The 24,220-nt window shown below is 36.0% G+C and overlaps 1 protein-coding gene across 1 annotated transcript; it reads right to left on the bottom strand.

The window, feature by feature from the left end:
* Window positions 1–18,908: 18,908 nt before the first annotated feature.
* On the bottom strand, window positions 18,909–21,967 carry LOC132169746 (putative transcription factor bHLH107). The gene is made up of 2 exons (XM_059580729.1): window positions 21,644–21,967; window positions 18,909–19,421 (listed from the first exon to the last, which is right to left on the bottom strand). Exons 1-2 carry the CDS (start codon window positions 21,965–21,967, stop codon window positions 18,909–18,911), a joined length of 837 nt encoding a protein of 278 aa, XP_059436712.1.
* Window positions 21,968–24,220: the final 2,253 nt, after the last annotated feature.

Here is a 24,220-nt window from a genome sequence, read left to right as displayed (position 1 = left end):
CCTTACGTGTGATTGTTCATATTTTGGTGGTCGTTTGCTTAGATTTAAATATCCGTTAATTCCGCATAAACTATGATATTTTCTCTGTTAAGCATTTTTCTATACTTTTTCACTAGGTAACAGATTATCTACTTCACTATTTATTTTAAAAAAATATTATTCTTCAATTATTTTTTTATTATTTGTTTCACTTCTCTCTCACTCTTGCTCAACATTCTCCCCCTACTGATTTTTCTCCTCCTTCTGGGCAAAGAACCATGGACACCAAAAGGAAGAACAACACAGAAATTTGAAATTTATACAATATATTTGGGAACCAATCACCTGTAAATACTATGGAATAAGGTTTGATCCTATTCACGAGAATTTGTAAATATTTCATTTTGTAATGATTTGGAAAAATATATATATTTTTTTAAATTGAAAATGTGTTCTATTGTGATATAAAGGTGAGATCCATATATGAAAGCGTATATGTTTTGCATTGTTTGGAAATGGCTTTGAGAAAAGTTTTTTTTTTTTTTTTATTTATTTATTTTTATTATTATTATTATTTTGAATCGCCTAAAATATAGACTATTTTACAATTAAAAAAATAGAGAATTTTTTATTATAAGAAAACTCCACCAATTATGGCTAAGGTATCCACTGAGTTTTGTTTAACGTGTCAATCTAAGGATAAGTCAGGATGGTTGATGGCCATTGATACTATTTGAGATTGATATAAATAATGCAGGATTTTAAAAATTAATCATCACACAGACATCCCCAAAATATATTGAAAGCATTACAACAATCAACACATATAATCTGGTGTTGACGAAGTGGAAACCTTTTGAAGAATTTTTCAAAATTAAACCTATTACATGGCAGTCAAACCCTAGAAATAAATCAACTATAAAAGAACGAAAAAATTATAAGATATTCATACTTACAAAACATTTGCAATTGACAAACTCTCGTAATAGACAAACAACCCACTTGCACTCTACTACAGTAACTCCCCCAAAACCTCTGAACGGTGTTTTTTTACTTGATCTCCTTTATTTGAACTTTGACAAGTTTTATAGTAAATAACTTGAAACATTAAAACCCTTGTTATTTAGAGCATTCATATCTTAAATTTTGAAGAAGAACAATCCCACTTTTTTCATTTTTAATGAATCACTCTACATCACATTCTTTATATTTCTCTCTACTTCATTCTTTATTCCATTAAAATATTCAAGCTTTTGGAGAGAGATAAAAGTATGAGAGTCTTTTATTAGGCTTGAAGAAAGAGAAATGAATAAAATAAAAAACGAAGGATCTACAATAATTCTTGTTATATGTAGGATCAATGTAGCATTTTCTTTAAAATGAAGGATGAGATAAAACCGAATGAAGCTATGGTGATTTTAAAGTGTGGTTCTTCAAAATTTGAAGAAAAAAGGTGTTTGAAAAACTGAATGTAGATGATTTAACACATTGAAGTCTCTCTCTCTCTACAGTGATTATTCATATATGAAGGATTACTGTAGTATTTTCATTAAAATGAAGGATGAGAAAGAACATGATGTAATGTGATTTTAAGGTGTGGTTTTTTTCAAAATTTGAAGAAAAAAGGCTGTTAGAAGGATTGAATGTAGCTGCTCTAACATATTGACACCTCTCTCTTTCTATCTCTCTTCTTTACCTAAATAAAGGAACTCTGGTTATAATGGGAGTGTTTCTTCTCCCTTTTTTCGGAAAGTCTCAAAGTCTTTTAGAGAGTGGCATTTGTTGAATAATTTTCAAAATTAATATATATATATCGACTTTATGGTTTGAGAATGTTTTATTAAAGTTTTTTTTTTTAATTTAGAAAAAATTACAGTCACATTGAAAAAGGATCACGAGCATAACGCCGTTACATCACATAGCAAAAAGCCCTGAAAAATCATAGCCGAAGCTACAAGGTTACAAATCATAGATGCTTACATAAAAATCAAACATTCATGACCTATCTATGACATCAATATCTGCTAACCTATGACTACTTTTCAGTTATAACACCAAATCTATTCCAAACAGACTCAACTCAATGCATAGGTAGCTCATCTTCCTCGCTCTGAAAACATATCACATCCACAATTCAAATGTCTAGACAATCCTTATTCAAACAAAAATGCAGACGACAAAAAATAGAGAAAACTCAGCCCTAACAGAAAAACAGACATAAAAGTACAGATCTGCTCTTAAGAAGACTAGATCTACTCCTCAACGACCCAAAACAGTTGGAAAACTACATCATTTTTCTCGCAGATAGCTCACGAGAGCAGATCTAACGAGAAAACTATTATTCAAAATAAACAAAACAAGCAGCACAGCCAGCAAATCAGCAGCGACCGGGGTGGAGGAGATGATGAGCACTGGATAGCGTTGGCACGTAGTGGAGTGGATGGAAGAGAAGGGAGGCACAACACCTTGGGGGTCGGGCGGTAGAGGCTGGAGTTGCTGATTTCTGGCCGAAAAACACCTACAAAAACAAAGAAAACCAGAGAAAAAGGCGCAAAAGTGAAGGGGGGATTAGGAGGGGGGAGAGGCTCCCTCCTCCTCTCTTTGACGGCTAGGTTTTGTGAGAGTATCCCAGATTTATTAAATTTATTAAAAAGTATTGAAAGAAGAAAGTCTTACATGAATAAAAGAAAAGGTCAAATTGGTATTTATAAGGCCAAACTAACACCAAGCTATTGCTTTAAAATAATGTTTGGGTGCATTTACTTGTATGTATAGTCTAGTACGGTGCGAAGCACCAGACGTACACACATATGAAATTGAGCTCTATTGAAGCATATCGTTATCCATCCTCAACAGCACAACAATCACCTCTCCTGAAGATTCAGCCAACAACTCAACAACTAGATTATCAACCAAGTTCTACTTCAAACTCTACGTCTGTGATAGAGTGCAAATGATAAGAATGTAAAGAATTCAAATATTGTAATTATCTTCATGAATGAGCTGATTGAGTTCATCTTGTTATCTATTTCACTATAGATACAACACACATCCAATGAATTAATTGGGCTGACACATCATTTGATATCTTCATCAAATTCCGGCCATAATAGCCAATGCCAATCTGAATTATTGAATGACCAAAGGAGCCCAACAAAGTTGACACATTGGGTGATGTTTTTTTTTTTTTTTTTTTTTTTGTTTTAATAGTGATACAAGTACGCATGATTTATGGTGTGGAGATTTGCAAACGTATTGACTATCACTAACAAGAACTAGACAATAAAATTTTTTTAAAAAAATTCACAGGACCATTAGAATCGAACACTGATGTAAGCCTATAGCTTTGATACCATGAAATAAAAGATAATAAAATAAAATTAAAGCAGAATAAAGAAAATTGAGACAATAATTTTACATGGTTTAGTCTATGACTTACGTCCACAGGATAAAGCTTTTAGAGCTACATTTACTCTAATTCAATTGACATTGTTACAGTACAAATACTCATATTTATAGGAGAATTAAAGTTAGATAAGTATGGTAATCAAATAAATGTGATTTGAATCACCACTACATTTAAGTGAAGCTTCATGTGACAACTATCCAATCCAGCATACTGAAATTGTCCCTTACCTTGAGGGCAATGAATTGTTTGGTTTTGTCACAAGTGAGGTGCCGTGTCCACCTTTCTCTCCCACCATTGCTACCGACACCTCCCCTTCAATGCTTATAAAAAATCCTTTATAATAAATGTTGATTTGTATTCCCTAAATTAATAGATTTAGATGACATTTGTTTACCCTAATTTAATGGATATGTTTGTATTTAAAATTATTCAAATTACATATAAAGCTTTATAAATAGAGCCTTGTACTAAAATGAAATTTCAAAAAAATATGTAGCCTATAAGATTTTAACGTGTGAATGTAGGTTATAGGCTGGACCATCAATCTCTTTAGATTATTATTGTTTAGTTTCAATATGGTGTTAGAGCCCTTTGGCTAATTCCAGGATTGATTCCAAATGATCATGTGGAATTTTCTATTTCTTCTGCCATTACAGAAGCACTAATTCATGTTGCATTCGTTACATCACATCTATTCAGTGAGATCACCATGAGTTTCATGCTCATTGTGTTTCAGTTCAAAAAAAAAAAAAAAAAAATCTAAATTAGTTGAAGCATCTTCTTTATTAAATTTCAGCCATAATGTCATATGCTAGCCAAAATCGTTGATGTCCAAATTCTGGACAAAGTCGTTGAAGTCTCTGTTTCGGCCATAATAGTCGATGCTGGCCAAAAAGTTGCCGAATTCCAACTTCCAGTCATAGCAGCCTTGAACATTGAGTGGCTGAAGAATGACTATTATGGCATGAATTATAACGGCTGTTATGATCGGAACTTGAACTTTAGCGTCTTTTTGGCCGACATCGACTAATAAGGCCGAAACTGAGACTCCAATGGCTTTGGCTGGAATTTGGACATCAACGATACTGGCTGGCATCAACTATTATGGCCGGAATTTGATGAAGAAGATGCTTCAACTATTTCATTTTTTTTAATTGAAACAAAGTGAGTCTAAAACTCACGGATTAGTGCTTCTGTGATGGCGAAAGAAGTAGAAAATTCCATAGAACCATTTGGAATCAATCCTGGCGTTAGCCGAAAGGCTTTAATATCATCAAGACAAGATTGTCCTCGGTGTTCTCATCTCTACTCTCACCGAAGGAGTGTTAGCCCATGTTGTGAGCATTCAAACCTCATGAGATGTGTGGGTTCTACTTTAGAAGATGTTTGCTTCAGAATGTAAGGTCTGTGTTATGTAAACTCGCTTCCAATTGACTACAATGAAGAAAGGCTGCCTTTTTGTGGCTAATTATTTCCAACAAGTTCAACACTTATCTCATATTTTGATTGTTGTTGAATATTCTCTTAAAGATTGTAAGTTGATCTATTACATTCTTGCTGGTCTTACGGCAGAGTTTGATTCTTTGGTTAATTCCCTTACAACTCGTTTGGAGCATCTCTCCTTGGAAGATTTATGCACTCATCTACAACATTTGAGCAAAGACTTGAACGGGCACAGTGTTTCCTGACTTGGCTACTTCTTTGATTCATGTAGCCCAACGTCAACTTGTCCTAAATGGCAAGAACCAATGTCCAATTTCTCCCTCCCATGTGGCGCTCATGGCTTCTCTTCTTCGTCCTTGGGCTCCTCAAATAGGCCCACTTGACAATTGTATCTAAAAATTGGCCATATTGCTACCAAGTGCTACAATAAACTTGACCATGCTTACCAGGTGCCCTCTCCTCCCTAGGCATTTCTCATTACCAATCATAATTCCCCAAACATGAATTGGTATCTTGAGACGGGTTCTACCGACCATTAGTCCAATGACCTCTCCAATCTCAACATCTGATCTGAGGAATATACTGGAAATAATCAGATTTGTTTCGGCAATGACCAAGGTTTGGACATTCTACACATTGGTTTAGCTTCTTTACCCACTCTATAGAAAAAATTATCTTTAAAATCCTTGTTGATGTCCCTGCTATTCAAAAAAATTTAATGTGTAAATCAATTTACTTGAGATAATCATGTTTTTATTGAATTTCACCCGTTTGATTTTCATGTCAAGGATCTTTGCACCAAATGTTAACTGATGCTAGGCCCAAGTAAAGGTGGTCTTTATCCTTGGTCCTCTTCTTCTTCGTCTCTCTCTCTCAATCTCCATTTGCATGTATTGGTGAGGGTGTCTCCATGGATTCTATTGACGTAGGTGTCTTTTACCCATCAAGTAGGCGGGACCCAATGTGTTACTTTATTGGTTTTACAATTACGTTTGTGGCTTGGATTACTTTTAGGTTTTGAAGTCCTAGTAGGACTTGTATTGGCCAGCCGAATTCACCTATATATATAAGTACATGCTTCCTTTGTTCATTCATGCACAAAACAGGAGCGCCGCACTACAAGAGAGAAATAAGCCGCAAGGTTTCTTCTTGGTTTTGAATGATCAAATCAAGAGAGAAAATTGAGGGAGCTGCTTGTGAGTTGAGGTGCTGAGAGATAGAGGTTCTGTTTTCTTTCTTCTTGGCAACATAGAGTAGCAAGAGAGAAAGAAAAAGAAGCCTTGTGCCAGTGAGAGAAAAAATAGAAGAGACCAACCGCCATCGTATCCCAGCAAAAGAAGAAGAGTTAGTATTTCTGTCTTCTGTTTTCTCTTTTGAGAATAATCTCTATTGTGTGATAGTGAGATTTGAGTGTATTGGGGTTTTGGGTCTGAGTGATTTTTTTTTTCTACTATATTTTTGTACTCCATTTTTCATAGTGAATTTCTTCGTGATCGCCTTTGCCAGTGGACGTACCTCACATTGAGGAAACCACTTAAATTTTGGTGTTGTCTTGTGTGTGATTGTTCTCACTTTATTTAGCCGTAATTGTGATCGTGTGGTTTTTGCACAACAAGTGGTATCAGAGCTTAAGTTCGAGAAATCAAATTGATGGCAAATATGGCGAGTACCAAGTTTGAAGTGGAGAAGTTGAATGGGAAAAATAATTTCTCTCTTTGGCAAAGAAGGATGAAGGATTTGCTGATTCAACAAGGAGTTCACAAGGCATTATTGGGAAAGGCGAAGAAACCCGAAAAGATGGAGAATGATGTTTGGGAAGAGATGGATGCAAAGGCTGCCAGTGTGATCCGTCTTAATTTGTCAGATGAAGTCATTCACAATGTGATTGATGAAGAAAAAGCAGAATCAATTTGGCAGAAATTGGAGAGTTTGTATATGGCGAATAATTTGACGAATAAGCTGTACGTGAAGAAGCAGCTATATGGTTTACAGATGGAGGAAAATACAGATCTGCTGGAGCATCTCAACAAGTTCAACATGTTGAATACACAATTGTTGAATTTTGCAGTGAAGATTGGAGAAGAAGATAAAGCGATACTTCTGTTGGCATCAGTTCCCCCTTCTTATGATCACCTGGTTGCAACATTGTTATATGGGAAAGAGACTTTGGCGTTTGAAGAGGTAACAGGATCTCTCTTGTCACATGAGATGGGAAGAAAACCTATCAATGATCAAGCTGATGGGCTTGTGGCACGGTTTAAGCCAAAGCGTGGAAGAGATAAGTTTAAGGGGAAGAATGGCAGAGGTAAGCAGTATCGGTCTATGTCACGATCGGCACAGAGTGGAGAATCTCGGTCAGATGCAAAATATGTGGAGTGCTATTATTGTCATAAGAAAGGGCACTACAGAAAGTTTTGCAGGCTGATGAAACAAGATCTTGAAGATAAAAAGAGACAAGGTTCTGGAGATTCAGTCAGTGTGGCCGATGGTGAGTCTGATGATAGCGAGGTTAGCGCAGATGTTCTTTCAGTTTCCTCAGGTAAAATTCTCTCATAGACTCTTGGGTTTTGGATTCTGCTTGTTCATATCATATGTGTCCGAATAGGCAGTGGTTCGACACATTTAAATCCTGTAATGCGGGCACAGTGCTAATGGGCAATGATGCTAGGTGTAAGGCCATTGGACTAGGTACCATAAAAGTCAGGATGTTTGATGGGATTGTCAGGATACTCACTAATGTTAGATATGTTCCCGACCTTAAGAAAAATTTGATCTCATTAGGCACATTAGATTCTTTGGGCTATGGTTATTTAGCCAAAGATGGAGTTATGAAAATAACTAAAGGTGCTATGGTGATAATGAAAGGCAAGAAAATTGGCAATTTGTATAAGTTACTCGGGGACACAGTTACAGGTGGAGCTGCAGTGTCCACCTCGGCAGAACCAAATGATGATAACACAGTTTTGTGGCATATGCGGCTTGGTCATTTAGGCGAGCGTAGTATGTTTGAGCTTCACAAGAGGAATTTGTTAAAAGGTGTGAAGTCATGTAAATTGGGTTTCTGCAAATATTGTCTATATGGGAAGCAACGAAGAGTCAGCTTTAAGGTGGCTTCTCATACAAGCAAAGGTGTTCTCGACTATGTTCACTCAGATGTTTGGGGACCAGTGGTGGTGCCATCAAAAGGAGGTGCACATTATTTTGTCAGTTTCATTGATGATTTCTCAAGAAAGGTCTGGGTGTATTTTATGAAGCACAAGTTAGAGGTTTTCACTATCTTCAAGCAATGGAAGGCGCAGGTGGAAAATCAGACTGGAAGAAGAGTAAAGTATCTGAGATCCGACAATGGGTTAGAATACAAAGACACCGCATTCTTGGAATTCTGCAAAACAGAAGGCATTACTCGTCACTTCACAGTGAGAGGGACTCCACAGCAAAACGGAGTTGCCGAAAGGATGAACAGAACACTATTGGAAAAGGCGAGATGTATGAGGTTAAATGCAGGATTGCCAAAGAGTTTATAGGCTAAGGCAGTTAATTATGCATGCTTCGTCACCAACCGATCTCCAGCCGTTGGGATTGACTTCAAGACTCTAGAGGAAGTATGGTCAGGTAAACCGGTTGATTATTCTATGTTGAGAATATTTGGTTGTCTGACATACGTTCATGTGCAGAGTGGAGAACGATCGAAGTTAGATTCAAAGTCAAGAAAATGTATTTGTCTTGGTTTGGAATCTGGTGTTAAAGGCTATAGGCTCTGGGATCCAGTCTCAAAAAAGAAGATTGTTAGTAGAGATGTGGTATTTGATGAGGCCTATATGTTAAGAAAGGGTGAGAGTGAAGCATCGACTGAGAGCCAGAAAAGGAAACAGGTCGTGGAGGTGGAGCTTGATGAACAACGTTCACTCACGGACATATGTGATGACGAAGAATCGTCAAGAGATTCAGAGCACTGAGAAGAGCCTTATTCTTTAGCAAGTGGCAGAGAGAAACGTGATCGAAAAGTGATAAGTGCTAAAATATTTATATTTTCAGCCCTTAACTTGCATGTTTTAATCCTTTGGTTTTGGTTAATTAGGACATTTTACTGCCTTTTTGTATTTTCTTTGTTTTATAGGCTTTTGGAAGAAAAGAAAGCATTTCTGGAAAAATTCCATGCTTAAAGGGGCAAATTGGGAAGACCTAGAGGATATGGTTAAGCTTAACCAATCATGGTTAAAGTTTAATCAAATAAAGGAAAGGATTAATTCGGAATTTCTCAATTTGAAGTCAAATCGGATTGGATGCAAAATTGGATTCTGAATACGTCTTGGTATTTTGACCATAACTTTCATCTCAGATATCCGATTGAGGTGATTCAAGCGGCATTGGAAAGCTAACTCAAACTACTACAATTCATTGTGAAATATTATTTTCCCAATTCGGAGCGCCGCAAGGCCAAAATCACGCCGCAAGATAGGACCGCAATTCTGGGCGAATCCTATTCCGATTTGGGCTTAGGTTTACTTTATCCTAATTGGGCTTGGACTTAAATCTCCGAAATTCCTAGGATTACTAGGGCTTATAGGGCTCTCCTAAGCCATATAAATAGACCTCTAAGCCTCACAATTGGAGGAGGCCGTTTTAAGCTGAATTACGACGTATTGCCGTGGGGAAGCTTTTGCTTTGTTTTCCATTGTAAGTTTTATTCTTTCGAGGATGACAATTCAATTTTTGGTTGTTATTGTTATCATGAGAGGCTAAATCTTTCAATTAAGGTTGAAGATGAAGCTTCGTCATTGACAAACTCATGTATTCTCGTATTTTGTTTATACAATTTTGACTTCAAATAAGAATGTTGTAGATTTTCATTCAATTGGTTGATTTATATCTTTTAATTGAATGTGATGAACTGTCATTGTTGAAGTTGGATATTTAATGTGTTTCATCCTTCGGATACATCAATTCATTCGATTGAAATCGGATATCCGTTGTGATTCGTTAACCAAATGGATACATAGGATGATTTAATTTCAATTCGGATAATTGTTGTGATTTGTAAAATGGGTGGATTCATTGAATGATTTAAACTTGATATTTGTAAAACATCGAACAACAGTTTGAGCACAATAGTTTGTCGATTGTATGAACAAATACGAGAATATAGAGTTAAGATTTAGCGAAGTGGATTCTGAAACCTTAGTGTTCTTTACCATTTTATTTAATCATTTTCTTTAGTTTATGTTTTGTTTTAGCACGACAAAAATCATGAAATTCGGAACTAGGTTAAAATAGGATTAGTTTAGATAAGAATTAGTTTTCACAACACAATTCCCTGTGGATCGACCTCGCACTTGCACACACGCTATATTGCACACGACTCGTGCACTTGCGAGTACAATTACATTTGTACATCAAAAAGCACCAGAGAGGTCTGGATTTGAGGACAAGGTTTCCTTTGCTCTGACAGCTGGTAGTGGAGTCTCATAGTCTGTTCGGAATGGCATGTCGACAGAGGTGGAGTTACTAGAGAAAGGTAAAGCTTGGGAATCGACAGAATTGCTCAAGACAAAGAAGGCTAAAGGGTGCAGATGGGTCTACAGAAAGAAAGAGCCAACAAAGAAAGTTGTGTGGCCAAGAGGACTGGCAGAGAAGCATGGTAGTCTGTCTAAACTAGGTCCTATGCTCAAGGTCAAGAGGTGCTTGGACTTGAGTGTCACTTGTGGAATGTGATAACCCTTAGGGGCATGGGCGGAGGCATTAGAAGGAGATTCGTTTTGTTGCGACTTGATGGGTTTCAAGTTAAGGTGGAGATTGTTGACGTAGGTGTCTTTTACCCATCAAGTAGGTGGGACCCAATGTGTTACTTTATTGGTTTTACAATTACATGTGTGGCTTGGATTACTTTTAGGTTTTGAAGTCCTAGTAGGACTTCTAGTGGCCAGCCGAATTCACCTATATATATAAGGACATGCTTCCTTTGTTCATTCATGCACAAAACAGGAGCGCCGCACTACAAGAGAGAAATAAGCCGCAAGGTTTCTTCTTGGTTTTGAGTGATCAAATCAAGAGAGAAAATTGAGGGAGCTGCTTGTGAGTTGAGGTGCTAAGAGATAGAGGTTTTGTTTTCTTTCTTCTTGGCAACATAGAGTAGCAAGAGAGAAAGAAAAAGAAGCCTTGTGCCAGTGAGAGAAAAAATAGAAGAGACCAACCGCCATCGTATCCCAGCAAAAGAAGAAGAGTTAGTATTTCTGTCTTTTGTTTTCTCTTTTGAGAATAATCTCTATTGTGTGATAGTGAGATTTGGGTGTATTGGGGTTTTGGGTCTGAGTGATTTTTTTTTTCTACTATATTTTTGTACTCCATCTTTCATAGTGAATTTCTTCGTGATCGCCTCTACCAGTGGACATACCTCACATTGAGGGAACCACTTAAATCTTGGTGTTGTCTTGTGTGTGATTGTTCTCACTTTATTTAGTCGTAATTGTGATCGTGTGGTTTTAGCACAACAGATTCTTTGCATCTTCGACTTGGACATCACTCTCTCCGAATTGTCCACATCGTTTTGTCTAAACATTTTCTTCCAGTCTTGTCGAATAAGCCTTCACAAGTGTGTCCCGTTTGTCCACATGGCAAAATGCATTGCTTTTATTTTGGGTCTTCGCCTTTAGTGTGCGTTGCTCCTTTAAATTTATTATTTCTTGATGTATGGGGCCTACTCCAATTCTTTCAATGAATAATAAACGTTTTTATTTATGTATCATGGATGATTATAGTCGTTATTCTTGGTTATTTCCTTTAACATCCATATTTGATGTGATTTTTGTTTTTCTCAAATTTCAAACCTTAGTTGAATTTTTTTTTTTAATTTTTTTTTTATCTTTGCATAAAATCAGTTCAAACTGATGGGGGGAGGGGAATTCATTCATTTTTAAAGGCATTTCAGTTCTCCTGGTATCAATTATAGACAAATTTGTCCCCTCACCCATCACCATAATGGGAGTATTGAACGAAACATGATAATATGGACACCGGTTTATCTCTTCTCTCTCACTCTCAGGTTCCTTTCAAATTCTAGGATGAAGTGTTTGATACTGCAACTTTTCTAATAAATTGTTTGCCATTATCAATCAATATGTGCAAATCACCTTTGGAAATTTTATTTAGTCATTGTCCAAATTATACATTCCTCAAAATATTTGGTTGTGAGTGTTTTCCCTACTTAAGACCCTATAACAAACATAAATTTTCATTTCGTTCTAAATCATGTGTTTTTCTAGGTTACAGTAGACCTCACACTGGATATAAAATGCTTTTGACATTCAAACTGGTAAAATGTTTATTTCATGACACATCATTTTCTATGAAACCACGTTTCCCTTTAAACATTACTCCTCTTTAGAATCCTCTAACACATTATCTCTCATTGTCCTTTCAATGAAACCACGTAAACCCCATGTGCTACGCATTCCCCCCCCCCCCCCAAATATCTATGATTTTGTCATTTGATTCGGTCTGTGTGACAGCGGCTATTCTAAGTCCTACTACCTCAGCGTCATATATTTACTCACGAGAGTCTCACAAAATCACCCCGGCTCATGTGTCTTCGGCGTTGTCCTATGTCTCCCTTGCCAATGGCCAGTGATGTTACTCCTTAAAACTCTGTTAGACCCATGACTAGTGATGTCTTGGAACCTAAAACTCCTGCTGACACAGCTGTCCCATCACATAACTCTCCAACTCCTACATCTCTCTGTGAGCCTATACCTATTGCTCCTACCAATACCCATGGAATGCAAACCCAAAATAATATCCACAAACCCAAAATTCCCACCGATGGCACCATAAAATAGCCCTTACCTCATGCCTTGATTGTATCTCTTACGACTGCTGATTCTGAACCCACCTGCTTTGCCAATGTCTAAACATGTTGAATGGAGAAATGCAATGTCAGAGGAATTTAATTCACTCATAAAATAATGGGGCATGGGATCATGTGGCTTATAAACCCTCCATGAATATAGTTGGGTGTAAATGGGTTTTTTGCATCAAAAGGAAAGCTGATGGGAGTATTGAGCTATACAAGGCCCGACTTGTTGCCAAAGGGTTTCATCAACAACTTGGAATTGACTTTGGTGATATGTGTAGTCCTGTTGTTAAGTTTATCATTATTATAATTGTGCTTTCTATTAATGTTTATAAGGGTTGATCCATCAAACAAATAGACGCGAGTAATGCATTCCTTCATGGCTATCTACAATAATCAATTTATATGATTCAACCTCCTAGATTCATAAATTCTCATGACCCAACTAATGACAACCATCTCAAGAAAGCCATCTATGGCTTAAAACATGATCCTTGTGCATGGTTATAGAGGCTTAGTTCCAAGCTACTTGAAATTAGATTCCATTGCTCTCATCCGATAATTCTCTCTTCATTTATAATTTTGGTGGTGTTCATTTCTTTGCTCTTGTATACGTTGATGATATCATTCTCACGAGATCCTTTGCAATTGGTATTGACTCTTTAATTCATACACTTTCAGCAACATTTCCAATCAAAGATCTCAGGCAACTAAACTTCTTTTTAGGTGTTGTGGTCTCTCACTCTGCTGCAGGTCTTCATTTATGCCAACAATGCTACATATCATATGTTCTCAAACATGCCAACATAGCTCTTGCCTAACCCATCTCCTCACCCATGTCCTCATCAGCACCACCGAGCCGTTTTGATTATGTTAGGTTTGAAGACCCTACATTATATCATAGTATAGTTGGAGCTTTGCAGTACTTATCAATCACAAGACCAGATATTGCTTTTGCTATGAGTAAAGTGTCTCATTTTATGCATGAGCCTAGGGACACTCATTGGTCTACCGTCAAGAGAATTCTAAGGTATTTAAAGCACAATATTGACCATGGCCTAATTATTAAAACCATGTTCGCCCTCTCAAATGTTTTCTTTCTCTGATGTTGATAGACACATTACATCTCGATTTTGTATTATTCTTGGTCCAAATCTCCTTTCTTGGAGCTCCAAAAAGTAAGGGTGTCAACCTTGTCCCGGTTCCCGGTTCCCGGTTATTGGCCAAAACTGAGAACCAGAACCGAGGTACCCTGATTATTGATTTTGGGAAACCGGAACCGGATAACCGGTTCCCAATTAACCGGGTCCCGTTTAATCTACCGGTTCTGATTTGTACCCAATTATCCGGACCGAGTAATCAATTTTTTTAAAAAAATTGTTTTTAGGCTTATTTTAGGTATTGGGCCTAAAATAAGCCCATTTTTTTTGCATATAGTTGGTCCATTTTTTAAAAAACTATTAGCCTTTTTGTCTTAATAAACTGGGCTTTGTTGTAATTGTTCCATATAATAATTTTTTTTTTTAAAAAAAAAAAACCTAAAAAAGCCCAAAAATCCTAAAAAAAATTAATGTTTTTGCCTATATGGGCTTTAAAAATAAAAATACAATTTTTTAAAATGCCCTAAAAATCATTTTAAAAGCTTACCTAATACATAATATATGTAAACAAATCAAGAGATATCTCCTCACAACAACTACAAATCTAAAGAAAACAATAAAAACAAGTACTAAAAACTAAAAAGTAAAAATAAAAGCAAAAAAAAAATAAAAATTATATATATATATGCACCTAGTTACCTGCTTACCCTGTTATAACCGGGTGCCAAAAACCGGAACCGAAACCGGTTTTCCAGTTCCTCGGTTCCGTTCACGATTTCTCGGTATTTTTTGACACCCTTACCAAAAAGTAACTTATAGTTTCCCATTCTAGCATTGAGTTTGAATACAAGGCTTTAGCCAACACTGTGTTGATCTATGCTGGATTCAATCTTTGTGAGTTAGGTATCTCTCTCCCATCCGCTCCAATTTTATTTTGTGATAATATTGGTGCCACTTACCTATCTTCGAATCCAACATTTCATGCTCGAGCCAAGCACACTGCCATTGATTATCACTTTGTTAGGGATCAAGTTGCTGCCAAGAGTCTCACTTTTTAAGTTTACCTTTAGCAACGATCAACTTGCTGATCTTCTCACAAAACCACTAGTTGATGCGCAATTCCACTTGCTCAAGTCAAATCTCAAAGTTTGCCCTCCTTCGTCTCAATTGCGGGGGTGTATTGAAGTATATCTTTATCCATCCTCAAGAGCACAACAGTCACATCTTCCGAAGATTCAGCAAACAGCTCAACAAGTAGATTATCATCCAAATTCTACTTCAAACGCTACGTCTATGACAAGTGCAAATATTGTAATTATCTTCATCAATTGATTGAGTTCATCTTGTTATCTATTCACTATAAATACAACACACACCCAATGGATTAATTGAGCTAATTAAACATCCTTTTATATAATCTTATAAGCTCTAGGGTGCAATTAATTTGTCATAATTTGTAGAGACAAATAATTTCTTAAGAAAAACGAAAAAGACAACTTAGTAATGTACCTTATGCTCAATTTGTTTTGTAGTAAAATGATTTTCTGGAAAATGTTTTGTATTTTCGGGTGTTTGGTACCACGTAAAATAATAGTCAAAATGAAAAATATTTTCTGATTGACCGAAAATTCTTCTTTAAGTTTCAGAAAATGGTTTTCATTTTTGAAAACCATAAATCATTTTTCGAGCTTGAGCATCTCATTCTCAAATCGATAGACCCCTCCGAGACCCGCCCGAGACCCAACCAGACCTGCGCGAGACCCTGCTGGGACCCGATGTCCAAAAATATTTTCCTAGAAAATGATTTCCTATAAAACATTTTTCGATATTTGGCATGTACAAAAAATCAGTTAGAGTCCCGATCGGGTCCTTGCCGGGACCAGACGTCGGAAAATGTTTTCAACAAAAAAAATTTTCCTAGAAAATTTTTTCCAGTATTTGGCATTTACGCAAAATTATATTAAACTCTAAATTACGAAAATGTCCATGTCGGGTCCCAGGCAGGTCCCTAGTTGATCCTGACGGGGTCCCGATGGGGTCTAGGCAAGGTCCTAATCGGGTTCAGGCGGGTCCTAGGTGAGTCACAGTGAGGTTCCTGTAGGACTCGGTTAGGACACCTCCAAAACTTGGGGAGGACATTTTCATAATTTAGAATTTAATATGATTTAATGAAAATATATTTATAAAAAAAAAATTTGTGATTTTTCGTACGCGCAAAACACAGTAAAATGTTTTCCAGGAAATCATTTCTTAATAAAATATTTTTTGCAGAAAATATTTTTCGATGAAAAGTATTTTACGTCGAAACAAATGGAGCTACTTAGTGTTGAAATATATAAATATATATTGTATAGCAGAAGGAGAGAGAGATAAGAGAGAGAGAGAGAGAGCAGAAGTATGTAATGGACTACATTGTATTAAGACTGATAAAATAAAGAGTATTACAGAGGCCTCTATTATATATATAGAGGTTATGAGTGATAGTCAAGTAACCTAGTAAACTAAGGAAAGAGAGACTATGAGTGATAGACAAATAACCTAGTAGACTAAAGAAAGGTAAACCTAGTAGACTAAGGAAACCCTAGAATCCATAAGGAAGTAAATAACCTTAGAATAATTTCTATTATATTCTTAATAACTGTGGTCTCTTGCATGCCTGCCAATTCTCTTCTACTTTCTTATCTTTCTCTACATATTGGCAAATCTGCGTTTTGTGCTGCAACAAAGGTGGCTTGAAGGAAGGACGCCGGCACAAGGTAGTCTGGGAACGTCTTGTGGAGGGGAGGTCTCTGGTATAGGGAAAGGACACTGGCACAAGGTAGTCCAGGAACGTTCGATGGAGGAGAGGACGTCGGCACAAGTTAGTCCAAGAATGTCCGATGGAGAGAAGGTCTCTAGTACAGGGAAAGGACGCCGGCACAAGGTAGTCCGGGAACGTCCGATGAAGGTAAGAACGCCGGCACAAGGTACTCCGGGAACGTCCGATGGAGGAGAAAAGAAGTGGGCATCTTTGGCCTCTTTTGATTTTTTTTTTTTTTGAAGAATATTCTGTTCATAAATTATATAAACTGGGATAAGGAATACCTTAATCCTGTAACCAAACAGAACTTCAAACAACTAAATCAGAATATCATATTCCTAAACTAGAATAGGAATAGATGCATACTCGAATAAGGGTAAATCAAAACCTATAGCCAAACAGGCGTCTTCTTCTCAATGAACCACAAAAGAAAACTCCTGAAACACGATGCAGAAGAAGGACGGCGGGCCTGTAGCCAAATAGGCGTCTTCTTCTTCTATTGTCAGAGAAGAAGACACTAAGGAATGTTTGTCGTTTTGCTGGTGCTGTGCGGCGGCATGATGCAGAAGGTCGATGACAAATCCCTAATTTTTTTTTTTTTTTTTCTCTCGTGAAAGGGAGAAATAAAAGTAACTCCATAGGACCCTTTGGATCAAACACTGGCATAAGCCGGTGTCTCTGATACCATGTTGAAATATATATATATATATATATATATATATATATATATATATATATATATATATATATATATATATATATATATATAAGAATTAGCAAAAGAAGGAGAGAGAGAGAAGAGAGAGAGCGAAAGTATATAATGGACTACATTGTATTGAGACTGATAAAATAAAGAGTATTACAGAGGCTTCTATTTATAAAGAGGTTATGAGTGATAGTCAAGTAACCTAGTAGACTAAGGAAATAGAGGCTATGACTATGAGTAATAGTCAAGTAACCTAGTAAACTAAAGAAATGTAAATCTAGTAGACTAAGGAAACCCTAGAATAATATCTATTATATTCTTAAACTTAGGAGCATTTACTTTTCTAACAATATCTTGATTAATTAAGACTTTAATAACTAATTAGCTGACAAGTCCCTTTTGAACCATTATTGTATTTGGTGAATTTTTTTCTGAGTAAAAAAATTGTAAATCAGCCACCCAATTCAGAAGGTCGGCTCTGATTCTTGCATCATCGCTTACCTCAAACAAGCAATTCGAAATCGAATCAACGTGCATCGTTCACGACGATGACTTTTATATAAATTATATATTATAAGGACTTCATAAAAAAACTGAATAATTACAATCATTAGATCTGGTTGGTTTCTTGAGTGATTGATTTAATTGTAATCTATTAATTAGTGGATCCTAATTAATATTTTTAATTATATGACCGAACATCCATTCAAGTCTGTATGTTTGTTTATTTGCTCCCTTTAATATATCTTTTTGGCTGGGGGGGGACCAGGGTCTTACAGGTTAGCATCCTAAGAATTCAGAAAGATTTAATAATTGAATAGCATGCTCTATTACATTTCTTTTTTTTTTTCTTTTGCAATTACATTTTAAAGTTAAAAAACTGTCAATTTTTTAAAATATAAGATTATCATATTTTAAAATTTGAGCCATCAATTTTATCTGACGGTTTAAACAAATACAGAAGTTTGTGTGTTACTTAGATAATTAATTTTAGTTTTTTAATATGTAAAATCCACTTGTCTCCGTAACAAAAATTTTTACATTTGTTTAAATCGTTAGATGAAATGGATGGCTAAGATTCTAGAATATGAAAATCTCATATTTTAGAAAATATAAGGGGATCTAAATCCCAATTTACTATATCCAACTTAAAAAAATTTACAATGTCAATCATCCATTAGACTTTAAAGCCTTGAAAATTCTGAATATATATATATATATATATATATATATATATATATGTTTTAAAAAATTACTTTAATATACGTATAAAGGTTATTTCATTTCACTCATTTTCCGTCTGATTTAATTCAAAAACCGGATGGGTAACATTGTAACATTTTAAAATTTGATACACAAAATTAAGATTTTTTGAACTGTAATTACAGAAGTGATAAAATACTTAGAAAGATTAAGCAAGTTTTCTCTCTTTTTTTTTTTTTTTTTTTTGCTGAGCCTCTTACTCTAAATAGTTGCTAAAACTTGAGGAAATTATTCTGTACCCATTGGATATCCAAAGACAATCTTGAATGCATGTCCATTAATTGGAGGAGGTGTTGTTTATATCATCCCATACATAAAATATTTAGCCTATGAAGACATGGTGTGCAACAAATAATGCAGAATCAGTCACTGCAGCATTTAGGCAGCTTTCCTGGTGATGAAGTAGAACTGGAGGTGTCAAAGAAAGCAGCCCTTCGCCTTTTACTTGGGATTACTTCGGTTCTTGGAAAGCATTCTGGCATGGCTGCAGCTTTATCAAGAAGAGAACTCAAGGTCTGGTGAACATGATTTGCAAGGCTTTGGCGTTCTTCAAGATTAATATTATCTCCTCTGCAGCACGTGAAAACAAATGCATTTTTCACCCTGCTTCCCAAAGTTGATGTTTCCACCTTCACCATCTCAAGCTGAAGAGCATCAATGGCCTGTCTTAGCTCAGAGTAAAGCTGGGGTCTGTAATCGCAGCAGATAGATGCCTTGTAACACACGGCTCCTTCTTCTTCTCCATCTTCACAGCTTTCAACCCTAACTTCGTCAGCATCCATTGGAATGAGAAAGCCTTGGCTTGCTTCTGCTACTGTGTTCTTCATTTCTCTCACTTGTGTGATCACTTCAGCCAGCAGTGTGGCCTTGTCCATCTAAGAACATAAATTCACAAGAAATAAATAAATTACTATATATATACTTCTATAAAAATAAAAAAATAAAGATGGGCATTGCTATTGTATATATTTGTTTCACATATATTAAACAATGGTCCTGCAATTTGCTAAAGTAATGATTAAGTGATTAAATTTATCTCTTTTTATCACTTTAAGCTTTTGAAATAACTGATAATTTAATATGGTATGAGAGTCAAATGTCATGAGATCGAGCTTTGACTGCGTCAAATCACCTCAATTTAAATTAAATATTCAACGTATTAGGCCTCACATGAAATTAACTACGACACGGATCAATCTAGTCTTAACAAACAAATGGACGTTGACCCGCCGATGTCGTTTGTTAAAATTTTTGTTTTCTCTCTTTGGTTTTATCTTTTCAAAATTAAAATATTAACAAAACACTCTTAAAAAAAAAATAAAAAATGCCTCGAAAACGCGTTAACAAACGCAGCAAGCTTGAAGTTAAAAAAATGTGATGATTTTGGCTTGCTTAGGGTGCAAATAACGAAGAGAAAATATGGTATAATAAGTTGAGCAACACAGACCAATTAGCATATATTAATAGTTAAGAGATAGACGTCTTATTTTGAAGGCATCTGTAACACACCAACTGGCACTCGGTCCCCACAATCCAACCAATGATCATCCAACACATATACATGTCACCCTACTGACTACGTTTACTCATAAAATATTTCTATCCAATCACACCTCTGTGGTAGACAACCCCTCCACGATATGAACATTCTGCAGATTACGCGCAAAGAAAACTGGAGAACTTGAAGTACTGCATTTATCTTGTGTTTCATTGGGTTTCAGAGTGGGACTTACTAATAAAATATTATTAAATCTCTAATTGTGAAACGGATTTCTGCAATTATGGATCCTGGCCTATTATTACTTTTGTTCCCTCCTTTCGGGACAATATGCGAGTGAGGTTCTTTTGTCTGGGTAGGAAACTCCGCCCGAGCAAAGAGCCTACCTGATATGGCTGGCAAGATATCCAAATTTTGGATTGGGATTCGAAGTAATTTGGACAGTTAATATGAGAGGGCATGTATAAGCTAGACTCGACTGCTTAAATAATTATTGAACTGACTAATCACCTACTCGAACGGATTAATTCCTAAAAATTTGGACAAATCTTAGCTAGAGTGTCTTGGTTTTAACATCCTTGTATTATATAAAGATGATGTATCTCATGGTTTACTTTAGTAACTCCTAGGTCTAGAGTTGACCATCCAAGAGCACAAATGACGCAATGAAAGAACCATTTGAGTTCAATAATGGAGATATCAAATCTTAGAATAGTATGCACTTGTTGAGTAACATAACTTTGGGAGTTCAATTTCTTTCCCAAAATATATACACAAATACCACAGCAGGTGGTCAATAAGATATTGATAGCCTTGAGCTTGTTACCTTGTTTGGAAGTGGACTCGACTCAACTCAAATTTAGATCCTAATTAAATATTAAAAATACATGTATAATATAAATGTTTTGAATGTTTGAAATTTGTATTGAGTGTGGATTTCATGATAAATAAAAATAAAAATAAGCATAAAAAGATGCATACAATCAGCTAGACCTCACAATTTTCGTCAGTGTATCTCTTAAACCTCCATTTATAAGTTGTTGCTGCAGAAACGAAAGAGCAAGTAAAATAAAAGTTTAAAGTTCATCTTTCGTTTCATTTTTTCTTCTTCTTCTTCTTCCGAATCATTTTCTTTCTATGAAACGGAATATGAAGAAAGCTAATTAAGTTTACAAAGATCATCTGAATGATTCCTTTTTTTCTTTCACTCAAATTCTCAAGTTTTTGAAGCTCGACAAATTTAGATGAACAGGCAAACCAATTAGCAAACCAAACAATCTATAAAACTGACAGACAAAATAAACTGATCAGAATCTAGTACTAGCTAGTACTGCCACTGATTACGACCAACATGTTTAATTTATTGTACTACTATTAACATAGATTATGACCAACATAAATAAAAACAAATTAGTTCAACAGACAAGTTCCTTGATCTACTGTCTCACGAAGTATCAGGTCTAAAGTTTAACTTTTTTAAGTGTAAATAATTTCTTGGAACAGACCCATTTTAAATTAAGGGGCGCTTTGCATGATGTTGTCGGAATTTAGTTGGGGCGAAGGCCAGAATATCCCAATTATTAAAAAAAAAAAAATTACCTTGTCAGTGGAGGGCACTAGGCCACGAAGAGTAGTGAGATGAGCATTGATTCTCTCTCTTCTCCTCCGCTCCGCCTCGCTGTGACTCTTCAAAGCCGCCAAGGTCTTTTCCTCCGACACCCCTTTCTTCCCTACTCTCGCCGGAGCTTTCACAAGCTCTCCCTTCTCACTATCCAACACCAGAGAGTGAGATGGCGCCGCTGACCCGCCTATCACAACCCCATTAATACTAAACGGGTCGAACAGCCTCTCAAAGTCAGACCCGAACGAAGTATTTGGGTCATACACGTATGAAGAATTTGAGTTGTATGAGTAGGAATCCATTTGCGTCAAAACTAGTTTAAGTTTGTATTCAAATATTATGAACCAAAGCTTGAAGACAATAAACCGGGTGGGCGAGTAATGGGGGAGAACCAAAAAGAGAGCTTCAAGCTTTGTGGGCAAGCTTTGTTCATACCTTCCATTAGGCTAAAGGACAAAGGTGGGTGGTTTGTGGAGAGGAGAAATCAGTAAGAAAACATTTTTACATTTTTTTTTCTTCTTTATGGTGTTCAATAAGTAGCAGTGGAGCATTTCGAGGCAAGGTTTTCGGGGAGGGAGAGAATTTGGTGGCTGTTGATCAATTTATCTGGGATTTGGATGCATGTGATGAAGAAATTGGAGAAAACCAGAAGGGAAAGGGATGATGATCAGCAACAATGATTTGCGATGAGGGGAGTGAGTAAGTTGTATGAACATATTAATATATAGCACTCATTTTCAACTCATAATCTATCAATATTGTATGTAATTTAATATAAAGCTCAACTATCAAGTGGGTTCAATATATGTATCATACAATGTCATTTTATGATGTGGGTGACTGTGATTTTTTTGTTTTTTCGTAAGAATTTATTCATTAAAAACTCTAAGCCCCACTATAGTTTTTTATATATATTTTTTTTTTAATTAAAAAACTTTAAACTGTGAATAAAAAAATTATTTACTCCAACTAAAACTTCGCACTTGAAACAATGTTTGAACAATTTTTTTTTTTTTTTTAATTTTTATAATCAACTTTACCACTACATCTGAATTCATCATAAAATATTTTTACATGGGAGAGTTATCTTATAGATCATTATATTGTAACAACCTGACACCGATTTGAAATGGAGAGCCAGTCTCTTACTTTAAGAGGAGTAATATTGTTGTTTTATTTTATTTTATTCTTTTTTTAGAAAGTATTGCTTCTTTAGAATTAAGGGCTCGGGTTCTTCTCCCTTTCAAATAAGATTGATCTAGCATGACGTCGTGGGTGTATAGACAAACTGCAAGAAGAAGGGATAAATAACATTTAGATCTTGAGTCTATCAAAGATCTAAGAAATCTTCTCAAAACGCTAGAGTCTATTTAGGATTTAAAGAAAAATAATAAAGAAACTCAAATTTGAACTTTCTTATTGAGAAAAACTAAATAATAATAAAAAGCGACATTCTTGAGGCTATAAATATGTATTTATAGCCCCAAACTCCTAACCCTAGTAGTAAGAATAGATTAAGTTGGTTTAAACTTCTATGCTAGCCATATGGGTAGAACATACCTTCATCCAGACGGTCACTAAATAACTGAAATTAAATTACGTGAAAACCACTGGCCGTCCAGATGAAACAACTTCCGTTTGGATGGTCACAACATAAAACTAAAATTGAAGTACGTAAATTGAAATATAACATAAGCGTCTGGACGGCTTGCAGACGAGAGTTCAGACAAAGCTCTCTGGAATATTGTGTGACTAATCTGCAGACGAAGTTGCAGATGAAGCTATCGGGAAGTCACTTCAATCTTCTCGTTCGAATTGTTTTCATACGAAGTTGGAGACGAAGCTCTCTGGAAGTCAATTTGATGCTTGTAATCGGACGAGATATCAAACAGTGGCCCCTATGACTATTTTGACAGCTCTTCTGCATGAGTCTGTGATCTTGTCTTGACTCCTCTAATTGGTTCGGCTCCCTGGGCCCCTTCACACCTACATTTCCATGAGTCTTCTTAATGAAGTTCCAAGCACTCTAATCTACATCAGGGATGGAAATGATCATTTTCCTCAAATAGTATAGCATGAAATTTTAAAACCAGCTCATTATAAGATTTTGATGGGACGCTATCAATCTATTTATCATAGTTTGACTGTTTCCATAATTTGTCAAAAAGATAAATGAGAAAATAATTAGGGAAAACTTCAGTAAGCCCTCTGAACTTCTAGCCGATTTGACAAACACTCCCTGAATTACCAAAACTCTCACTTAGGCCCCATGAACTTTGGTTTGCTCTCAATTTGGACCTTTCTATTAGTTTTTAACGTTAAAATCAAACAGTTTGACTTTTTATACTCATTTTAATTACCCTCAACCAAAACTATGTCGTTTTGGGCTCCAAAATTACACCGTTTTGGGCTTCAAAATTACATCACCACCCAACCCAAAACGACGTCGTTTTGAGCATAATATTAAAAAAAGAAAAAACGAAATCAGGGTGGCTCCAGCCACCCCCTGGCCGGTCTAGGGGTGGCCCAGCCACCCCCAAAAGGCCAAAAAAATT

This window comes from Corylus avellana, chromosome ca2 (genome assembly GCF_901000735.1).
Source record: "Corylus avellana chromosome ca2, CavTom2PMs-1.0".
Taxonomy (NCBI): domain Eukaryota; kingdom Viridiplantae; phylum Streptophyta; class Magnoliopsida; order Fagales; family Betulaceae; genus Corylus; species Corylus avellana.
The sequence above is the reverse complement of the archived record's forward strand: the minus strand, read 5'-3'. Positions and strand labels throughout refer to the sequence as shown.